A 16,446-nucleotide genomic window follows, 5' to 3' on the forward strand; every position below is an offset into this window, starting at 1 on the left:
AGCTGTTTGTCACAGAATTTATATGTGGTGCAGCCTCCTTTGCTAACATATCTGGAAAAGGATATTCATCTACCACAGACTAAAATGCATCCCAGATCCTAGCTGATAACTCTCTTAAACTCTGCCATGCTGCTACCAACAGTCCAACCCTTTTGAGAACTGTGGTGAACAGTGAGGCTTTCTAGGATGTGTCCATTCAGTCCTGCCTCTCTAGCAGGACTGTGATGTTTGATACTGTGATTTTGTTAGTAGCTGGGTGACAGAGTGAGGAAACTGTATGAAGTTCAATAAGGGCAAGTACTGGATTTTGCACCTTGGTCACAGCAGCACTAGATACAGACTGTGAAATTAGAGAGGCTGGAAGGCAGCTCTGTGGAGAGGGATCTGGGGGTTCTGATTGATGGCAAGCTGAACATGAGCCAATAGTGTCCCTGGCAGCCAAGAGGGCCAGGTGTTGTCCCGGGTGCATCCAGGACAGCATCACCAGCCGGACGAGGGAGGTGATTGTCCCACTCTGCCCTGCACTGGTGCAGCCTCATCTGGAGGACTGTGTGCAGGTCTGGGTGCCACAGGATAAAAAGGATATAAAGCTGCTGAAGAGTGTCCAGAAGAGGGCAACTAGGTTGGTGAAGGGTTTGAAGCAGAAGCTACATGGAGGAGCGGCTAAAGTCACTTGGTTTGTTCAGCCTGGAGGAGACTGAGGGGAGACCTCATGGCAGCTACAGCTTCCTCACAAGAGGAGGAGAAGGGGCAGGCGCTGATCTCTTCTCTCTGGTGACCAGTGACAGAACCGATGGAATGGCAGGAAGATATATCAGGGAGGTTTAGGCTGGACATTAGGAAAAGGTTCTTCCCCCAGAGGGTGGTGGAGCACTGGAACAGGCTCCCAGGGAGGTGTCACGGCCCCAAGCCTGACAGTGTTCAAGAAGAGACTGGACAAGGCCCTCAGACACATGGTGTGAACTGTGGGGTTGTCCTGTGCAGGGACAGGAGCTGGACTTGATGATCGTTGATCCCTTTTAACTCAGGACGTTCTGTTATTCTGTGAAAACTGCCTGCAGATGATATTTCAGTCCTAATCGTGAAACAGATTCAAGGTTGGGATTTAGTGATTAAGCCTGCTTGAACTAGATTCAGAGTTTTATCAAAATAAAATTGTATCTCAAGAGCTGCAAGTGCGTGCTGCATTGGATATTGTTTTGATTTGTTGGAATATGTCATAAATATAATACTTTTAACTCAAGTTTTAAACTTCTGCTTTGGAATTGTGTGACTGAAATCTACTTAGTAGAAGCGATGATCATTGAGTCTCTCTGACTTGAGTGCTGTCACCATCTCCAAAATGCTGTTGGGTTTTAGTACCTCAAATCTATGTGGAGTTCAGGTGCTTTTTATATCTAATCTTAAAGGAGCGTATTAATTAGAGTTGTTGTTCCTGTTGAATCAATGCAAGTGTGAGGGTGTGAAACTTACTGTTAGAAGTGCAAGGTTGTGTTCTTAACAGTGACCAAATAAAAAGAGACTTTAATAAGCCGTGTGTTTCATTAGCTCACCTGTCGATTTTTCTTTCTAACATTTTGTGGTGATTAGAAAATACTCTGGAACACAGATGGGTCAAGCTTTGTGGCGTCAAAATTGTGGGTCAAGATACGAAGTGTTACAGACTGTGGGATTTGAAAGCATTAGCACTTCAGCCATCAATATATGTTCATAACAGCAGGGTGGAACTTAGTTTTCTGTAAAGACCTGTATTTTAGAGAAAATCTGTGATCATGAAGCTTTCTAGCTACCTCATCTCCTGTACTACAGCTCCTAAGCTGGTGATCCTGTTTTGTGCTGCAGTTCAATCACTTCTAAGTGGGATCTTGGATTCCTTCAGTTTGTTTACTTGTAATCATGAGCCAGCCTAATGAAGCAAACTGCTGATAGTGGAGAAGGAGCACTGATGCCCTATTAAGGAATTTGGGGATAATCTTGGTATACTGGTGTGGCCTTCAGCTTGCTTGGTTAAGGTCAGCAGGGGCAGTAAAGACTCAGCCTCTATTGCTTTTAATAACTGGGGGTAAAAAAAGAGGCAGGAGGGGAAGAAACAGTTTGTGCTGAGGCCTTTTGAGATGGCATTTGTTTCTGTGTATCTGAAAAGGAAACGGATTACATATTAGGCAAAGATGGCTTAGAATGGCAGACAATGAAAAATCAAGAGATGCAAGGGTTGAGGTTAGGACATTGTAAGGGAAGAAAATGCCCTGAATGCAAACACACCTCCTGAAATCGGAGATCATGAAATACTGAAGTTATTTTCAAGGTGGAATACTTTTTTATTTCATTTCAACTAATATATTACTTGATAGAAGCCATTACCAAAATTTATCTTTAAAAGAGATGGCAAAAGGTGTGGATGAATCTTTCACCTGTTTACTCCTCCAGCCCCAAAGGAAAAGAGGTTCATAATTCTTTCTGGTCAGTTCTAACAAAGACAGAGATAAGAAAGACTTCCAATTTGATTTTTTTTCTGTGCTGTAAAGATTGTAGCTCAAAAGGAGGTGAGGGATGTTCTGTAATTGAGAAAAACGTATACTGTAGTATCCCCTGCTTTGGAACAATGTTTCTTTTCCTCTTTTTCCCCACCATGTTGTTAACTGCATTGCACCAAGAGAAACTGCAAAGCAAGCAACAGCTCCTGGACTAGACAGTTTAGGGTTCTTGGATGCAAGTCAACTAGTAATTTATCTGGGAAACTGATTTTGGGACTTCTGGGGAATTCTAGGTTATCTGGAGGCAAGATTTCCAGCAGCCATCGTTGCTGGAAACATCCTCTTGTAGTTCAGAACTTATACGAACTCATGCGTTGGTGCTGTCCTGTCCTGCCGCAGGTTCTGTATATACATATATATATATATATATATATGTGTGTGTGTGTAGCTTGTGTGTGTCTTGGATAGCTATTGTAGCATCCAGATTTTGGCCTGTTTCATATAGATGTGCATTAGACCATCTTTTGGTCAGTCTTCTGTGAAAAAATTCCTTGCTGTGTACACTCTCAAACTTGTTCCCAACACTGTCATCTGCATGGTTGTGGTACCTCTGGTTTGCTTGCTTTAAGCGGTGCCTATTACCTCTGAGCATTCTTCTAGAATAGTAAAATAATAACACTCTACAAGAGGAAATCACTTGATCCCACTAAAAAAATTGGATACCACCTCTGTATAAACACATTATTTTCAAAGAAAATTATATACTGATTTCAAGCCCACAACCTGTTCCTTTCGAATACATTTTTGTGTGCAGAAGATTTACACTGATATTTTTACTTGAACCTGCTATGAAAGTTTTTTGTGTATTTATTGATGGGAAGCGTCCTATCTCGTAGGATGTTTCTCCTTCATCAATCCAAGGGAGGAGGCTTTTTGGTGAATAGTAGTTAGCTTGTTTCCAGTAGAAATTTTGTATTTGTAGTCAACTTCATCTGGAAAATGTTATTTGCTTTATACCAGAATTCTTATGGTAAGGAGAATCTGCCACATACCTCTGTGTTCATAGGAGGGTACTATCACAGTCTTCTGGATGGTTTATAAGCTCTTTCTGGGTAGCTGAACTGGCTTATTTGTGCTTGAGGTGTCTTTGTTATTTGGTGGGGGTTTTTTTTGTTTTCTTTTTTCAATCAAGCCTCACTGGCCCTAACTAACTCTTCTTATTAACAGTTTCCAACCTGGGTGGAACAAGCTGCCTCCTTGTCCAGAGCTTTATCTGATATCATAATGGAGAAAGGCAAGGAGCGCAACTAGGCCATAGTGCACAGAGAATGAGAAGTAAAGAGGAAGTGCCAAACTCTAGATGATGTTTGGTTATAGCTAATTATGAATGAAAGTATGCTCACTTTAAAGTATACTAAACAGAATGATGACTATTTGTTGGGAGGACAGAAAGTAACTGAAGTGGTTGGTCAAAATTCTGTAGATGGCTTCAGCTGCAACAGAATTTTAGCCTCGATTTGAGGTGCATGCTGCTTTTGGATGATGTGAACCTTCTAAAGATTAGAAATGAGGTGAAATCAACAACTTAATTTTAGCTCTCAGGGTTTCTCATACTTAACACTTATGTCAAGGATAGATAGGTTTTGCAAACATCTGCTTGGAATATCTCTTTTGCTTAAATACAAGAAAAGCCCTTTGCACTTTGTTAGTTCTATGAAATTGCAGACTTTTTATTGTTTGTAAACTAGCTGTGAAGAGGTAGTCAAATAATAGCATATATATAGTGTCTGTATATATACTGGGTATTTCTTTACGCTTAAAAACTGAACAAGTGTCTCAGAGTAAGTTATTATCAGTCAATTAGGATAAAAATAATAACTTAAGGAAAATCTGTTTAGTGCATAGCAAACAATGTGATTGAGGAGGTTTCAGGCAAGGTAGTGGAGAACAGAAAGCACATGAGAGCTGGGGCTACGAAGTAGCTGAGGGATGTCATCTTTCAGGTGTTTGGTTCCAAGCAGAAATACCTGGCACTATGGAGCTGATCACTGAAGAGCTGAGGGGAAGTTGTGATCAGAGACATGCTTTGGCCCACGTGCCTCTCCTCAGTAAATTAGCTTTGCATTCCTATTCTCAGTTGTTGCTAAAATAAGTTATGCATAAGGTGAACTGCTTTTGAACTTAAAGGCATTGTGAAACTTTGAGTGAGCTTTTTTTCCTGTGACCCTTTTCATTTGCTTCAGAGAGAAATTTGCTTGGTATTGGAGGTAGGGGTTATTTTGCCTTCTGTATTGCAAAAGCATGATGTGCATTTTAGATACAAACAATAGGTTGAAAAATGTGTTTGGGGCTGTCAGAATGGCCCTAAGTTGAAAGGCAAAGAAGCTATTAATGGTGCATGAGTTAACCGTCAGCAAATAAAGAACCGAGTGCATATGAAAACCAACTGCTAATAAAAAGGTGTTACAGAGTTATAACTGGAAAATGGAGGTAGACATACGGCCAAAAGATTTTTCTGGTTTTCAGATCTCTCTTTAATCTCTGCATAATCCTAGAAACCAAACCCCTCCTAGATTAATTTTGTTGAACTTGTGATAGATTAACTTTGCTTAGAAAGTATATGACACAGTGATTTCAGCACATAGATCTTACATTTCTGATGTCTGTGTGTGTTCTGGTTTTAGTGACAGGTCCTTGAAAGAATCCCATTAGTACTTGTGGGGCACGTAGTCCTTTAATTCAGCCCTGCATATTGATCTGACGAAAGCACATACCACAGGCTGCTTTGTTGTTTTGCTGTTGCTATTTAGTCTATTAAAACTATTTGCCCTGTAAGAAATGAATGGGAATATTTACCCTGAGCTCAGGCTCTTTCAGTGACACTTTGTTCGAATCATTTACCACTTTGGTGAATGTTGTTTTCAAAATTGGAAGTGTCAGCAAATATTTCATTATTAAATAATGCTTCTCTTAGTTTTTTTCTTTTTGCCTTTTTTTAAAATAATAATAATTAAATATATATATGGTAGGGAAACAGATGAACAAAACTGATATGCACTGAACACAAGACTGTACATTGAGCGCTGACTGGGGGGGGAAAATGCACTTGCTGGCTTGCAAAATTGAGAGAATACTTTGGATGTTGACAGACAGCAAAACAATTAGAGCTGTCGGATGCTTTGCTGACATATGTACTGTCACATGGAGAGATGGCTTATTTTGTGCCAGCAAATCTGAACTGTTCAGCTCTTGGCAAGATATTAAGTGAATTAACAAAGTCCTTACGGCATGGCTTGGAATGCGAGGTCTGTTTATTTGTGAAGACAGCTAGTCCAGGAATAAACAAAAGAGGTCACTGGTGTTTTCGTGGTCGCTGTTATATTGCAGGCTAGTAAAAGACTGTCTTCCGCTTAGTTTATTGGCACATTAAAGCAGTGTTACCTGACTGAAGTTTTTCTATTTGTGCACTGTTAATACTTGTGTGGTTAGTAGTTTTCTTTGAAGTATGTCACTTTATGTTAGAAAATGTTTATTTAAACTCTTTGACCTCTCTGGGTTTGCGGGTACTTACTCATATCTCAAAAGACTCTGTATACACTGATATTCTTAAGCACTATCACTTTTTTGTTGATTAATTATAGAAGCATATTTGAAATTTATTTTTCTTATGCATTTGGACTTACTAGTGTTTCTTTTGTTTTCTAAATGGACGCATATGGACAGGGGTTTGGGGGTATGTGCTGGCCTGACTTCGCTGCTTCTCCACTAACACTCATCCTGTCAATGTGGTGTGACCACTCTGGGCTTTGAGGTGTCCTGCTGCTGGCTGCCATGGCTTGTCAGGTGAAGATCACTGTCTTCTGGGTTACGTGTCAATATTTGTCAGCTGCTGAATGAAGTTGTGCTGTTTTGACTGAAAATGAGTTAATTTTCTTCGTGCAGTTAGAAACCTTTCTGTTTCATAGCTAGCAAGGTCATTATTTGGACTTAGTTTGAGAAGAGATGACACCCTGGGAGAGAGTTAATGTTTTTAATTGTTCTGGTCTGAGAGCCAAGGACACTCTGAGTGCTCTGCCCACAGGTGTGAGGCAGCGAGGAAGGGGGGTATGGATGGGGCAGAGCTTGACTGACATACAGACTGAGCAATAAGAGTATTCCATCTCATCAGCATCATGCTTCATATTTAAGGAGTCAGGGCCTTCCAGTTTGTTCTTCCACTCGCTTTTGCTTGCTCTAGGGCACAGCCGAGGGAGTTCTGGTTCAGGACGTTTAGTTTGGTCTCTTGCTGTTTTGCAGAGGTCTTTGGGACTTTCTGCCTTTTTTCTCTTTCTTGTCTCTTTGGGATCAGCTGTTGGGACTGGGTTGCTTCCTGGTACTGGCTGCTCAGTGTGGATGGAATTGAGGAATTGCGTTGAGTTATCTTTTATTCCTATTTTACATATATATATATGTATATATATAAATATAAAAATATAGATATATTTACTAGCAGTGTGTTAGTATTTTGTTATTTTATTTAACTGTGTTTATCTCAATCCAGGTTTCTCCATTCCCTTTTGATTCTCTCCCCTGTTGGGGGCGGATGGGGGAGGGTGAGTGAGCGACTATTGTGGTTGTATTGCTAGCTCAGGTTAAACCATGACAGAAGGATTTAGTTGTAGAGAGAAAAACATCTTTCCATTATAGCATGAGAGCTGCACTAGTCTATCTTTCTGATAGAGGGATGTTCAGCAGGAAAAGGCAGCGCTGATTAGACTGTAAAACATGAATTGTAGTAGATATTTGCTTCCTAAGTTTTTCCTGCATTGTTTCTGTCTCCATGTGCAATTCTGTTAAATCCGTCAGCATCATCAGATTCCATGTTTCTTGTGTAACCCTACCCTATTTGTCTTTAGTAATCTCCTCTAAATAATTTTCATATTTCTTTCACTCTATTCCTGTGATAGCCATTTTACTGGTACTTAATTCTTAAAAAATATTGTCTTTAGTTTTATCACTTTATCCATATTGGATTACCTGAATACCTTTATTGTACTAACATGGTTTATTTTTCCTGTATCTGCTTAAATAACTTGTACTCTCATTAGTTTTTGGTTTGGGGCAGGAGGGAGGGTGTGTGTTTCGTTTTGAGGGTGCTGTGTGTGTGTGTGTTAAGAAAAATCACCCTTATTGGTGGTTTGGGTTTTGTTTTGGGGCTGGAGTGGGGTTTTTTATTTTTGAGACAGTTCTTCGACTTGTTGTTCACATTTTTGAAATTCAGCATCTTGGCATTTCCAGCTAGAAATTAAGTCTTGTAAGCCCTGATGCGAGTGGATTTGTTTATGCAGAAGAACAGCAGCTTCTACAAAAGCTGAACCTGTAGCAAAACCACTAGAGTTCAGATCAGTAATTAATCCAGAAGTTAACACTAGATAAACCTTAAGTAGCTTGATTGTCAATAACAAGACAGCAGAGGGCAGATGGCTGATTGCTAAATCCTAACCCACCTCCTGAAGTTTCTAACTTCATTTCTATGCTGCAAAGTTTTTCTGGTGTTTGAGTGCAGAAAGAGATTTTTGGACTCGAGATTTTTTCTGTTTCAGAGAAAAGCAACCCTCTGAACATTTTTTTCCGTTTACAAACTTTGGGAATTTTCTTTTTTAAAATGAGATAGGGAGCTAGTACACCATACTAGCTGGTATGACTTCGGTGTTATTTCAGCAAAGGCAGCAGAGCCCTTTGCTTTTTGGTTTAGTAGCATTGCAATGCCTATGGAGAAACCTAGGATAACACTTCAGGCAAAATCTGCTTTTTTACAGAACCAGCACAGTGCTGACAGGGGTTAAACCACCTCTACGACACTTCCTCTCATGCATCTCCTCGTTTTAGAGAAAGAAAGACTGTTAACTTTCCTTTCTGGGTTTTCCAGTGTTGGTACTAAACACACAGGTTTGTTTGGACCAGGAACCTTTGACTGCTTCCATATGGAAAGCAAGGCTGGGCTCTGATGGATGCTGTAGTTAAAGATATTTCCCCATTGTCTTGTTATACCACTAGCTGCTAGGAATTACTGAAGAAATACTGGAAATACTCTTTGAGTACCTTGAGACATCCAGGCAGTATATAGAGGAAGAGGGGCACCTGTTACTGGAAACTGTTACGAGTTCATTCCGAAGTTGTTTATTTAATGCTCTTTCTTTTGCTACTTTTTTTTTTTTGTAATAACTTTGTATATTTCAGGAAATAAACTGTCATGAAACTTCTGGTACATCTACAGAATGGGTAGACATTGCTAAAGCAAGGGATGTTTGATTTCTGTTACTATTTTTAAAGAAACCATGTTGCCTCTTCTACCCAATAGATGTCAAGGTGAATTTGTTAACTTTTAAAATTGGTAATGCTTCACTATATAAACACCAGGATTTTTCTCTTCTAGCTGCTGAGAGAAGCCTGCTGCATTATCTCTGCTATAGCTGCAAGTATGACTTGACTGATTTGCATTCATGGCTCTTGGATGATCTGGTGAACCATGGAGCTCAAAGTATGGGTGGATGGAGTCCAGAGAATTGTGTGTGGGGTCACTGAAGTCACAACATGCCAGGAAGTTGTAATAGCCCTTGCTCAGGCTATTGGTAAGTAACCTGTCAGCTGGATGTCTCAGAACTGGGGTGAATTTTTTTTTTATGAAGCTGAACTGTGGTGAGGTGGGTTTCACTGAGATTCAGTGGAGCAGGAACATATAATGCACACCGGGATAACCTTGCAGTGTAAACTTGCAGCCTTTGATTTTTAACCTGCCAGAGGGAGATTAAAAATAAACACTTTGAAATCTATAGACTTTAAACTAGGTCGGTTTTATTCTTTAAATAATAATATGGTGCTGTATGTTTGAGTAACGAAGAAATATAAAAGCAGTGCAAAATAATTTGTTGGCTTTCACAAGCTAATGATGTTCATTGAAATTATACACATTGAAAGTATCTCTGACTATATTTAGAATAGTATAGAATGACAAAATAGACTCTTCAAGTCCTCTTCTTACTCCTGCACCCCACATGACTCAGTACTAATGAAAGGGTAACTTGAAGTCTGTCCAGTATTAACTATTTGCTGAACAGTTTAGTGGGGAGAAAAAAAAAGCACCACCTTTTGGGCTTCACTATGAGATCATTCCTTCAGTCTTGTCAGATCTTTCTCAGTGATTGAGAGCATCCTGAATAAGCCTCAGGTTCATTCCTCCAGTGCTTCCTATGCTGAATCTTATTCTTTGTTAAGATTTTATAATTGGCTTTACATACTATTTAAATTTAGGCATTAAAACCTATGTCTTAACTTAAATTCATAATCTAAGGGCTAGCTTTTGCATTTGTCGGTATTCTGATAATTTTGTGAGGTTGTATTAGCAGTCTGCCTTGATTGCAAAATAATAATTTTCTAATAAATAGGTGTGCTCTACCTATATACATCAAATGCCTTTTAAAGTTTCATTTAAAAATTATAGGAATTCAGTCAGTATGTCTCTCAAATCTTATATTCAATGGTTAACTGATAAGTGTGCTTTTACTGTTTGTGTTAGTTACAGCTTTTCATTTAGTGCTAATTGATTTATGAATTGCTTGCATCCATATCTCATTTTCTGCCTGCAGGTTTTTTTAAGGTGTAATTATGCTAGCATGATTACTCCCTAGTGGTGATTAAGAACTGCTACATATTTAGAAAAAAAAAAGGAACTGGTTGTGATAGACTTTGGTTCTTTGCTCTCAATATCTCTTTTATCATGTTTCCTGTACCTCCTCCTGCAAAACGAAAACCTTCATACTCACAGTTCTAGACAATAATTTTGTGTTCTCCTGTGTAATTTCTCTTTGTTTTTTTTTTTTTTTCTGTATCCTGAGTTCTTATCCTGAAATCTGAAAAGACTCCATCAGTCTTGAAATGCACAGTGTTTTGTCAAGTCAGCAGACTTCCTTTTCCATAACACATCACCAGTTCATCTGGGACATGTGACTCTTGTTCCATGTGGAGATAAATTTCAGTTGCAACCAGAGCCAAATTAAGATAATCCTTTGGAAACTGCTTCCTGAGACAAATATCCTCTCTAGAAAACACCTAGAATAATTATGCTCCAGTTTCTCACTGGGGCTGTTAGGACAATATTAAACACCGTATAAATTACTCTTGCATGTCTTTGGCAGATAGGGCTTTCCCAGCCCTCCTGTCAGACCATTCATCAGAAAAACAACCATATGTCTGCTCCTTTGATTTGGCTATAGGTACCAGCTTACCAGGAATATTTGTCCTTTGAATTTGGATGGGAATCTATTAAAATGTATCCCTTCAGCTCTCACCTGACATTTGGTGGTGGAAAGTAGCCAGACTTAGTTGGCTACCTCCTTGGTTGGCTCTGATCTTATTTTCCACTTTGCAGTCTGGCTCCTTCAGCAGTCACATAGCTTAGCAGGACTCAGTATTATTTTGTCTGTCTTTTGGTCTGTCTGCAAAGTTTTTGAGATGCTCCTTCTGGTTTATTGTGTCTTACAGCTCGTTGGGTCCTCAACTTAAAAAAATTTAACACACACGCACACCCTTCCATATTTCACTGAGCCTGAAGTATGAACTGCAAAAGGTATATTATTTGTGCTGAAGCGCAGTGTCTGAAATATCTGCAAATTAACTTTTTACAGTCATGCACCAAAGAAAACACAAGCCAATGATACTTGTATTAAAACATCCATAGTTCAAGAAGCCTCTCATGAACAAACTGAAGCTACCTCTCTTCCAGAGATCTGAAAAGTAAAGCTTTACAATTTATTTCAAAAATAAGAAAGTAAAAATTATTATAGAATGGGGTGTGGTTGGAAGGCAACTCTGAACATCTTATAGTCCAGCTCTGCTACTCAAAGTACTCAAAGCAGAGCCAACAAGAGCAGGTTGCTCAGGACATGTGCAGCTGCATTTTGAATATGACCATGTATGGAAACTTTACCACCTCTCTGGGCCAGGTCTTCTGGTGCTCAGTCACCCCCGCAGTCGGACTTTTCCTCATGTTTGAATGGAATTTCTTGTATTTCAAGAAATTTCCTGTCACTTGATGAAAGGCAGAGCCATGTCACCTGATCTCTTGCTGTGATAAGAGCAACAAAAAGGTTTCTATCTTTTTGCTTTCCAACTCTCCCCTCATGTCATGGAAATTCAGTAATAACTTCAGGATACAAAAGTATTTTTTTTCTTTCTTTGTTAAGTGCAATGACAGGGACTTATGTTCTAGAGCTGTTATAACCGAACAGAAATAGCTGATCATGCTGGGCTTTGCCTCTTTGTAGGAGGTTCTGTGCTGTACCCCAAGTGTACCCCAATCCTTTGACAGTGGAGTCCTGTTACTTGATTTGCCCAGCTGATGCTCCTTGCCCTATTCCTTGTAAACTGGTATCTGCTAGTATTATCTCTTTCAGTGGAAAGTCATGTTTGTGTCTCTTCCATTGGGGCTATGCTCCAGATGGACAGCATTTGTGTAAACTGTTCTTGCATTATGATCTCCATCCTGTGTTGTTCCTTTCTTCATCGTTGAAGAATAGGAAACTATTCTCCTCCAAGTTTCTGTACCAGCTAAGGGGGTTTTAATTTCCATTTGGCTTGAAGTTAAAGGGTTTGAATTAAATCTCAAATAAACCTCATTCTTTAAAACAAAAAAGAAGGGAGAGTTGTCTCCTTTGGTGATCCCAGTAAAACTTGTATCAATTGAATATAATTTTGGATGCCGTAATGATTGTGTCTCTAACTTAGAAGGAATTAGGAATGCCTTAGCTGGAGGGAGGGTTGCTGGAATTCTGTTCAAGACAGACTAGTTTCTAGTTTCCAGAGAGTCAAATCACCTTCCACTGGGATACTGAAAAATACTTAATATAACTTTTTGAGAGTTTGACCCAGGGCTGTGCCCTTTTTTTTTTTTTTTTTTCCCCAACTCAAGCTGCTTGCAAATTACAAAGAGGAAGATCTGGCCTTATAATACAAATAAGAGAAGCAATCATTTTGTCATGACAAACTAAGCACTCACCAAAATGTGAAAATATACCACAGCACGCATTTTAAATGGAGAACCATGAGTAGTTTTAAAAATATTGTTGCCAGGAGAGATGAGCTAGATTTTATCACATCCATCATTGTCTATTTTAAAAATGTACATTTGACAGCAAATACTGCCTGTTTTTCTGCTTCCACTAGCTTTTCTGTGCATTCTGTGAAAATCATGCCAGAGTGGCTTTGTGTAGATGCTGCTTGTTATTTTGATTCCTCTTCTTAATTTGGGCAACTGGAAAATGAGGAAAAAAAAAATTCATTGCTACTTTTCAACTATATGTATGATGAGATGGCTGGTGAATCCAGTCAGAGGTCTGTTTTGCAAAGTAGACTTATACTCAAGTGTGTGCGAGTGTAGCGGCTCCTCTCAAAAAATCATTGTAATACTGAGGGAAAAAGCAGATGGTATGTATCCTAAAAGAAAGTGAGCTAATCTTTTTAGCTAGTAGCTTAGGCAGATATAGTTTAACTACAGAAGATTATATTTTTTTACATTAGATTTTACTGGTTGTTTTCCATTCAAATCTAAAAAATAAAAGTCTTCCAAGGGAACATAGCGATAGATAGCACAGTCACAAATATATTTTCCCTGTTTCTTCAGAAGCGTTCTTTTCCCAGTTCCGGCCCCTGTGAGGATTTTTACGGTATTTGTTGTGATTTCTTTTCTCTCTGGGGACTAGAGTGCATCTTCTGTACTCAGAATGACACATTTGTTTCCTAGAAAGAGAACATTTTAGCCTGGAGAAGCAAAGCTTGAATTTCTTACCAAGGTGCACTCTTGTTTTCTGCCTTCCCCATAATTTTCTGTGGCAAATAATTGAAATGGCAGACTTGCTTTAAATAGTGCTGTGGATTTTGGCTTTCTGGCTTTAGCACAATATCAGGAGAATATGAGCAACACTTCACTGAACAAGAAGTACAGTTGTGTCTTTTTAAAGTTAAACAAATGCAGCTGTCAGTTTTTTTATTGCAGTTGAGTATTCTTCCTCAAAGATAAATGGGGTGTATTTATGAAAATAAAGCAGAGATTTGTTCATGCTGTTTCGAACATGTATTATAGTGTTGTAAGGCTCAGCCAGCATCATATCTGGAAAAACCACACCACTTTGTTGTTGTCGCTTCTTATGTTTGTCCCTTCCTCCAGGTAATTTCTGCCAAAGCAAGTGCCAGAGCTGACTGTCAGACACTTTGAGAGAAAGAAGAGAGTCTGAGGTTGAATTGAATTGTAGCTTTGAGTCTGAAGAGGATTGAAAAAGGCAACAATATTTGTTGTGTACAAACTAAAGTTTTAAAACATTGAATGAATCATGCAGTTTACTGCTAAGAATCTGCTAAACTTTTGTTATTTTTGACCCCAAAATTTTATTCTCTGCTACTTCAAATAGCAACTTTAAGAGGGATAAGAAGTACAAGAAAGCTGCACACTGTGGTGGTTGCATGGTGTGTTCAAATAAACTTTATGGCTCAGAAATCTACTGCCAGTCACCTTGCTGAAAGGCACGGTGGTGGGGTGGGATGATTTGTAGCAACCTGTAATGATATGGGATGTCTAGTGTAGCGGTGGCAGGGGCAGCTGAAACCTGGGCTGCTTGATCTGCTTTGACACATCTTACTGTTTGAGCTTGGCCAAACTGCTCCTCTGCATTGTTTTACCTATTTAGGAAACAGGTCTAAAATAAGTGCCATACCGCAGGGTGCGTAGGTGGAAGGCAGTTGGGAGGGTGAAATGATGAGAAATGCTTTGTTTTTGAGTGAAAGGATAATAGTAACAAAGACTTCAGTCCTGATAAAGACACATGATCACACTGTGGGCACAGCTGTACCTAGTGAAGGAAGCAAACTGCCCTTCCTGCCATTAGATTTGAGCCTGTCTATCTCAGTGGGCATGTTTTCTTAGGACTGGACCCCTGCTCTGATTTTCATTGTTTTCTATGGTATGCATTCATACATGTGCATAATATGGCACGAATTAAGTAATCTGAGTAATGCAAACCCTAACCTCTATTTTCAAGGGTGTTTTTGTTCTTAATCTATCTTGGGTGTTTAATGAGGTCTTGTGTAGCTAGAATGGTATTTTTTTTAATTGCTATTGATGTTAATTTAAGTAGCACATAAAAAATGAAATGTCAGCTTCATATTTCAAAGACATTGAGTTCAAATCATACTGGGTTTATGAAAATTGCCAGCAATTACTTTTCTATGAGTGCTGTTGAAGATTCAGGAGTTAATGCTGTTGTCCCTTTGGTAAGACAGATCACTTTTTCCTGTCTGTTTCACATGTTAAAGAGTTCTTACAATATTTTACCCATGTGCAATTATTTTTTGCTTTATATTGCCTTGTTAAGGAAGAGAGCATCCTTTAGCCTAGGGCTGAAGGGCTACCTCTGGGAAACCAAGTGGATCAGGAGTTTATATCCAGGCTGGGGAGGGAGTGCATTTGTCAGTGTCCCTAGAGCTCTGGGAAGTCTGGGTTCAACTGGAGCATATGTTGGCATACCTGGCTTTTCCTCCACAGAAACCTGTGTGCAGAGAGATTGCTGTGTCTCGCTATGCATTGTTGTGTGGTTGGGGTGCTCAATCAGATTTAGCTCAAGAACAAGACTAGTAGGGCTTCCTTTATAGTTTGGCTGTCTTAAACTTGCATGCAAGACAGAAGTTGCCTTTTTTCAGACTCTGTCCGGAGTGCCACCTTGCAGAGAAAGTGTTTGGCACAGCTGCTGTGTGGCAGCAGAGGTGATGAGATCCCTGGCGAAAATGGGAGCAAGGAGTCTGCCTGCCAGGAAACTTCCCTGGCACCAAGTGAGCCTGGGGGTCTTGGGGAAAGAGGAGGAACTGGGAGCAATAGCACATGACCTCTAGTGACAAAGGCCTGCTCTGCTCCTGCCCCCACCAGCTCCTTCCTTAGGGAAGGGGAGGTACTCCAGTGTTGTAGACTGGTCATCTAGCCACCTTTCCCTGAAATAATATGAGACCAGGGCAATGACTCACCTGCTTGCACTGACTCCCTACTGCAGGTCTTGTCTGTGAAGCATGGGAGACACAATGAAAAGCTGGCTTGGTGCTTGAAGTAAACTTTTGTAGCCTGACTGGAAAGCTAAGGCACAGATAGTTTTACCTGGTGTATCATGCTACCTGCGTACAAAAATTGTAGTGCCTGTCCCTGAAATGCTTTGTGTGCAGAGGATGATATGATTTTGGGAGGGAGGAAAGGGAGGAATCACTTATGTCCTGAAGAACAGTATTGATGACTTCTCAAGTTATAGTCCTGTGAAAAGCATTGCATCAGAAACACTGCGACTGCTTCTTGTCTTCAGAAATTAGTTTTTACTTTTGGCAGCAGAAATACTCATTCTTGTCTGCTGTGTCAGCTGCAAATAGTAAAGCATATATAGAAGCTTAAAGTGAATAATAGTTATAGGGGTCCTACTACCTTCATGCCGTGCAGTTTAAAATCTATCTCTTGAGAGTAAAGAGAAAAAGCTCAATTATCTTGTTCCTGTATTTCATTAGTTTAACCAACATTCACTGTAATGGAATCTGTGCTTAAACTACCAAGTTACATCAATCTCAAACTAAGACTACAACAGTTGGGCACATGAGGTAGGCACTCAGGTCTGGATCTTGGCGTTTGGCTGTACAGCAGAGTAGTGGCTGTAGTTAACTCTTTAATGTCTTGTTGATTAAGTGATAACTGGTGGTATTAAAGCCAGGTTCAAACCACTCATGACAACTAGTTGCAGGCTATCAGTACATCAATGTTCTGGAGTCCATATATTTCCTTTTTTTTTTTTTTTTAAATCTTTCTCACTTTTAATATAAAATATTGTTTTGAAGATGTTCCTGTATTAATAGAACATGTGATCAATTTGTCTGCTTAGGTAGCTGTAGGTATAAACCTGTTAACATTGACACTGGC

General features: G+C 39.6%; 1 protein-coding gene across 7 annotated transcripts in view; it reads left to right on the forward strand.

Annotated features, from left to right (window-relative positions):
• RASSF8 (Ras association domain family member 8) overlaps positions 1-16,446 on the forward strand; it is a 90,564-nt gene that overhangs the window by 59,670 nt on the left and 14,448 nt on the right. For all 7 annotated transcript variants that reach the window (XM_071816086.1, XM_065845520.2, XM_071816088.1 and 4 more), the window contains one exon: positions 8,890-9,085. In XM_071816086.1, coding sequence (XP_071672187.1) covers positions 8,983-9,085 — 103 coding nt within the window. In that variant the 5' untranslated portion in view covers positions 8,890-8,982. The remainder of the gene's footprint in view (positions 1-8,889; positions 9,086-16,446) is intronic.

The sequence above is a fragment of the Patagioenas fasciata genome, chromosome 1, assembly GCF_037038585.1.
Source record: "Patagioenas fasciata isolate bPatFas1 chromosome 1, bPatFas1.hap1, whole genome shotgun sequence".
Taxonomy (NCBI): domain Eukaryota; kingdom Metazoa; phylum Chordata; class Aves; order Columbiformes; family Columbidae; genus Patagioenas; species Patagioenas fasciata.